The sequence below is a fragment of the Neophocaena asiaeorientalis genome, unplaced genomic scaffold (assembly GCF_003031525.2).
Source record: "Neophocaena asiaeorientalis asiaeorientalis breed wild unplaced genomic scaffold, Neophocaena_asiaeorientalis_V1.1 scaffold43, whole genome shotgun sequence".
Classification (NCBI taxonomy): Eukaryota; Metazoa; Chordata; class Mammalia; order Artiodactyla; family Phocoenidae; genus Neophocaena; species Neophocaena asiaeorientalis.
Genome location: NW_020173674.1, coordinates 1,514,584 through 1,520,401, shown reverse-complemented (window position 1 = coordinate 1,520,401; position 5,818 = coordinate 1,514,584). Strand labels below are relative to the sequence as shown.

General features: G+C 64.1%; 1 protein-coding gene across 7 annotated transcripts in view; it reads left to right on the top strand.

The window, feature by feature from the left end:
• Positions 1-5,514, top strand: part of IGF2 (insulin like growth factor 2) — a 13,586-nt gene extending 8,072 nt beyond the window's left edge. For 3 of the 7 annotated variants that reach the window (XM_024749245.1, XM_024749249.1, XM_024749247.1), the window contains exons 2-4: positions 2,042-2,204; positions 4,235-4,392; positions 4,822-5,460. In XM_024749245.1, coding sequence (XP_024605013.1) covers positions 2,048-2,204; positions 4,235-4,392; positions 4,822-5,061 — 555 coding nt within the window. In that variant the 5' untranslated portion in view covers positions 2,042-2,047 and the 3' untranslated portion in view covers positions 5,062-5,460. Of the gene's footprint in view, positions 1-90; positions 184-2,041; positions 2,205-4,234; positions 4,393-4,821 lie in introns of those variants that run through there. The other 4 variants (XM_024749252.1, XM_024749248.1, XM_024749251.1 and 1 more) reach the window with 4 other exon arrangements.
• Positions 5,515-5,818: the final 304 nt, after the last annotated feature.

Below are 5,818 nucleotides of genomic sequence, written 5' to 3'. Positions count from 1 at the left end.
TCAGCAGGGAGAGGGGTGGGGGTAGGGTGGAGCCGCGGCTGGGAGGAGCCGGCTCAGACATAAAAGCTGAGGCACTGACCAGCCTGCAAACTGGACATTGGCTTCTCCTCTGAGGCAGCCTTCCAGCCTCCTCCTCCCGCATCCTCTTCCTCCAGCCCCAACGAGCCTCCTGTCCAGCTGCAGGTAACCGGGGCTGTTGAGCGAGGACCCGGCTGCCCTCCCGCTCCGGCCTCAGCCCCTTGGCCCCTGCCCGCGGCCTCCCACTCAGCCCCTTCATCCCTCCCCTCTGCCTCTGCCCTGTCGCCCCTGCCCTCCCTCCTCTGCCCGCTTGGTCACCTGGCCCGCACAGCTGCATGCCCCTCGTCTAGTCTTCTGCTCTCTGCTGGTGCCCTGGACTGGACCCCGCACCGAGTGGCTGGGCTTGCAGAAGGATGGGGCTGCCGCTCGGACGGCACCGAGTCCCTAGCTGGACAAATTTGTTCTTAGAATTTGGAGGGGGGGGGCGGCACTGGGCTGTCGGGAGACAGGCTGGGGTCTGGTGCAGGGAGGAGGTGAGCTGAGCCAGGCGGCAGCTCCCATCTTCCACGGAGCTGGCCCTGCTTGTCAGGAGCTTAAGCGAGACTGTGCTTCCTTTGCAGCCCCTCATTTCCTACACGATTTATTGCATCAAAATTCCCCTGGGCCCAGCATGCAGCAGCCTTGCTCCAGGCTGGCAAGGGGCGTGCTGCTCGGTGCCTCTGTACTCACTGGGTGCACAGCCTAAGAGGGACACACGTGGGCAGCTCCACCCGGGCCCTTCCTAGGGTAGCCTGCGGGTGCCACGGGGCTCAGGGGCACCCGGCCGTGACTGTCCCCCCAGAAGGGGCTCGTACCTGGGCCCGCAGAGGGCAGGCTGGAGCTGCCTGCCTGGGGGGCTTCCACCTTTTGGAGGGCTAGGGGTGGCTTGCTGTGTCCCAAGAGGAGTCAAGGTCCCTTTCAAGCCCCCCGACTCCTTAGGGGACCTGGTTAACCCTTGCCCCAGGTCTGCAGCCACAAAACCTTGCGAGGGGGTGTGTCTTGAGATGCGCCTCTCCTTCTAGGTGGTACCCTGAGGGCCCGGGGGTCTGGCCTCTGGGTGGCCTGACCTGTTCTCTCCAGCTCCTGGGGTGGGGTTGGGTACCCCAAATGGGGAGAGGGCCCGGTGGTCCTGGAGGGACTTTGAGGTCCCTGGCCCTGGGTAGTATGATGTGAGGCCTGGAAAGGAGGCTTTTGGCTTTTCTGTGTGTCTGGGGCGCCCAGGGCAGACTGGAGTCGAGGGACTAAGTGATGCAGGAGGAGGTGACTCCTGGGAGCGTGGCTGGCACCGCCGTGCTGACCGTCGGACCCTTGACCCAGGCTTTGCTCAGCCGCAGACTGAGAGGGTGGGAGAGGCAGTGCGGGAGGGAGAAGGGTGGTGCTGGCCCAGCAGAACCCCCCTGTTGCTTTGGGAGGGAGGCTGGTCCTCCTGGCACCCTCGCTCAGCCGGTCCTCTGAGATGCACATGTTCTGTGCTAGGGTGGGGCCGGCTGCCATCTTGGCTGGCGCTGGGAGGCCCGAGGAGTGGCCGCTGCCCTGTGCCGGCCCCGCCTCCATGACATCACAGGATGGAGGCCAGGTCCAGTGTCCAGCACTGGCCCCTGCAGCTCTGGGTGTGGCTGAGCCCCTGCGGTAATAACGATGGGGATCCCCACGTGAAATTACTGACTGGCACTTGGTGCCCCTCAGAGGTGTGCCCCGCACACGGCCCTTCACGCGGGGCAGCTCTGCATCCTGCCTGCGTCAGCAGGGGAAGCTCCAGCTCTTCTGTAATTAAAACAATTAAGGTTAAGGAGAAAGCCGTGCTTGAAAGCTGTCACTGGACTTTAAGTTAGGAGGTGGCCGGGCTTAGTGTCCCCGAAGGGAGCAGGCCCTCAGCCCCTCGCGGGGCCGGCGTTTCGGGACGCCCTGGCTGGTGGGCAGTGGGAGGGGCCCGGGCCTGGACGCGGCGGGGCGGCGGGCTCACGCCTCTTGTCTCCGCCCGCAGACACCAATGGGGATCCGAGTGGGAAAGTCGATGCTGGGGCTGCTCGCCTTCTTGGCCTTCGCCTCGTGCTGCTATGCTGCTTACCGCCCCAGTGAGACTCTGTGCGGCGGGGAGCTGGTGGACACCCTCCAGTTTGTCTGCGGGGACCGCGGCTTCTACTTCAGTAAGTAGCTCAGCGGGGCGAGGGCGGAGGGGTGTACACGGCTGGCGCTCCATAGATGCTGGAGTCCTCCTTACCGCGTGTCGGACGCCTCTGCAGGCCCTTCGGCACACCTGGCCTGGGGGTCGGGCCCGGGGAGGCCCCTCGGAGGTGAATGAGCCCGGGGCCCTTGCTCTGAGACTTGGAGAGCGCAGTCACGCCCTCGCAGTCCACGTTTATGAGGCACTTACGGTGTGCTGGGGCGGTGCCCGCACTCCCTGATTTCTTGCAGCGTGACTCAGGACGGGAGGGAGAGTGGACGGTGGTATCTACAGGGGGACCAGACCTTAAGTGGCAGGTGCGGGTGGGGCGCAGAGTGGGCTGGAGGCTGGGCTTCCGGGCGGGGTGACCCAGGCCCCCGCAGGGAGGCAGCCCTTCCCCTCCTGCTTCTCCCTGACCTGCCCACGGGCAGGGCTGCGGGCACTGGCTTCCCCGCACGTTTTGCCCACATCTCGGCAACGGGCAGATACCCGTGGATGGTTAGATTTTAAATGGAATCAAACGGGTTGAAAACCAATCAGAATAAGAGCACGCGTTGCTGGCGGCATGAGTGTGCCTGGCCACGTGCTGGGGCTCGCTCGGCTGCGTCCGCAGGAGGGGCCCGCCAGGGCCCCCAGGCCCGGGTGGGATCCGCACCCGAGGCGCAGGGCACAGTGCCGGGCGCCCGCCTGCTGGCCCGAGGGCTTTGTCTCTTCTTCGCCCTCCTCTCTGATTCCCAACCTGCGGGAGCTGGCTGGGCACATGGAGACCTCTGCTCTCCCTTGCCCCTGTGCCCTGTGTGGCAGGGCGGGTCCCCCGTTGGAGGTGAGCTCTCCTTCGGGGTGTGGGCTCTTGCCCTCGCTTCCCAGCAATCTGGGCCTCAGTTTCTTTAACTGTAGGACGGGTCAGGGGAGTTCTGGAGAGTGTCCATCTGGATAACGGGAGAAACCGGGGAGCAGTTTCTTGACCCTCAAGTGGGGAGGGCGTGTGTGCTCCCCCTGGGCTCAGCCAGACACCGCTCAGGGCTGGGTGTGAGTGGGGACATGGCCGGGGCAAGCAGGCAGTGGCCGTAAGGCTCGTCGTAACCAGCCCATCACCCACCACAAGGCACCTTCTTCTGCAGCCTTTACTTACCCACCCTCTGAAATGGGCCGAAAATGCCCATCTTGCATGTCAGAGCTTCTCTTTAAAAAACATTCCTGCTTCTTGACGCTTCTGAGGCCCCTGCCTGCCCTGGCTTCTCCTGTGGCCTCTGTCTCCTGCCACATTTGGGGGCAGGAGATGGCACCGTACGGTCTGGTGCTGGCTGGCCCTTGCCCGGGGAGTGGCCCCCTGGCACCAGGTTTCCCTGAAAGGAGGGCCGGGCTGAGCCCCCAACCCTTTTGACCCTGCACCTGGACCCCTTACTAGGGGCTCCTCTCCCTCCCCCCACCGATGGCGGAAGGCAGGCCGGGGGCTTTTCCTTGCAGCTGAGTCTGGAGCCTGTGCGTGGAGGAGAGGGGGAGGACGGGAAGAAAGGAGGGCGTGGTTTTTGCAGGTCCTCACTCCTCTCCTCCCGTCTTCTCCTTCTTCCTCCCATTCCTACCTGTCTCGGCGGCGTCTCTAGGGCCGCAGGCACCCAGGCTCCTGGTGGGTTCGGGGATGGCACTTGGGTCCCAGTCGGCCTTTGGGTCAGGACCCTGGGATCCCAGGATGTGGGGCCGGGCCCCGTGCATTTTCCAAACAGCCCCTGGTGGTGGACCAGGAGGCCGTGCCCACTTTACATACGACGAGGGAGGCACCGAGAGGCCAGGGGGCTGGTCCTGGAGCGCGCTCACCCCGCTGTCCCTTCTCTCCTTTCTGGGGCCCCTGCGCGCCCCCCTCTCGCTTTCTTCCTTCCCTCCAGGCCGAGGCCGGCTGTCCCTGAGAGGTGACCGGCATCCCGTCTCAAGGGCAGGGGCGGGGGGCTGGCTGGAGGAGCCCTGGGGAGCCCCCTGGGGCGCTGGTGCTGACGTGCCCTTTCCTTCCTCCTGTGGGACTTCCAGGCCGGCCGGCAAGCCGCGTGAACCGCCGCAGCCGTGGCATCGTGGAAGAGTGCTGCTTCCGCAGCTGCGACCTGGCCCTGCTGGAGACCTACTGCGCCACCCCCGCCAAGTCCGAGAGGGACGTGTCGACCCCTCCGACCGTGCTTCCGGTAAGGCGGCCCCCCCAGCTTGGGCCCGTGGACGGCCCCCCAGCTCTGGGCCCGTAGACGGCACCCCAGCTCTGGGCCTGTGGGCGGCCCGGCCCCTGTGAGGGGAACCGGTGTCTCCGGGACCCTCCCCCTCTCTGGAGCCCCTCGGGGCTGTTACCTCTAAGCCAGGGGACCAGGGCGCGGCAGCTCCTTAGCTGGAAGCGCGGCTAGGGAGTCCTTTACATGTCTGCCACGTGCCCCCCCCCACCCCCGCAACCGTGGTGGTGTTGACCAGAAGCCGGGGGAGTTACTGACCTGTCACACGTCGGGCACGCTGCAAGGTTTAGGGACAGCCCCCAGCAGGTTGCCCAGATGTCCCCCCGGGGCCTGGGTGGCTTGGGAGCAGGGGCTGGGGGCCAGGCACCCCTTGACCGGCCCTTCCCCTCTCAGGACAACTTCCCCAGATACCCCGTGGGCAAATTCTTCCAATATGACACCTGGAAGCAGTCCGCCCAACGCCTGCGCAGGGGCCTGCCTGCCCTCCTGCGAGCCCGCCGGGGTCGCACGCTCGCCAAGGAGCTGGAGGTGTTCAGAGAGGCCAAGCGTCACCGCCCCCTGATCGCCCTGCCCACCCAGGACCCCGCCGCCCACGGGGGCGCCTCTCTTGAGGCGTCCGGCCATCGCAAGTGAGCCAAATTGTCGTAATTCTGCAAAGCGGCACCACCCACTCGTGACCTCCTCTTGACCGGACCTTTCCATCAGGTCCCACCGCTGAAACCTCTGTACCGTCCTGTCTGCGGGCTCCCCCGACCTGGCCCCCGTGCCCCAACCTCCCCACGTCAGGCTGGTCTCTCCTCGGCCCCCTCCATCGGGCTAAGGGAATCACAACAAAATCTTTAAAAATGTACAAAACCAATTGGCTTTAGCTCTCTCCACCCCCAAATTACCCCCAAATTACACAACCAAAATTACAATCACAAACGTGTTGGCCCCCTCGAAACGAATTGGATTCTTAGCAACACCGGAAAAGCTAACTAGCTTTCCAGAAAACCCTAAAAAAAAAAAATCAATTAGCTGAAAAAAAAAAAATACTAAAAATAAATTGGCTTCAAAACAATTGGCAAATAAAAGAATTCGGCCCCCACCCTTCCTTCTCGTTCCTTTCGGACCTGGACTTCAATTGGCTGTGAGCTGACCATCCAAGAGAAAGGAAGGCACCAAGTTTGCAGGTAGGCTTGTCACTGCTTGCCGGCCATCTCCCTCCTCCACCAGGCCCTCGCTGGGCTCTGGCCGTGCGACACCAAAGACCCAAACCCGTTCCTCCCCGTAGTTTCCATCACTGAGACCGCTGTGGAGCAGTGGGGGGGCCCAGCAACACCCGAGGAGCGGTGCACGGAACAGAAAACCCGAATTCGCGCAGATAAAACTTAATTGGCAGAAACGCCCA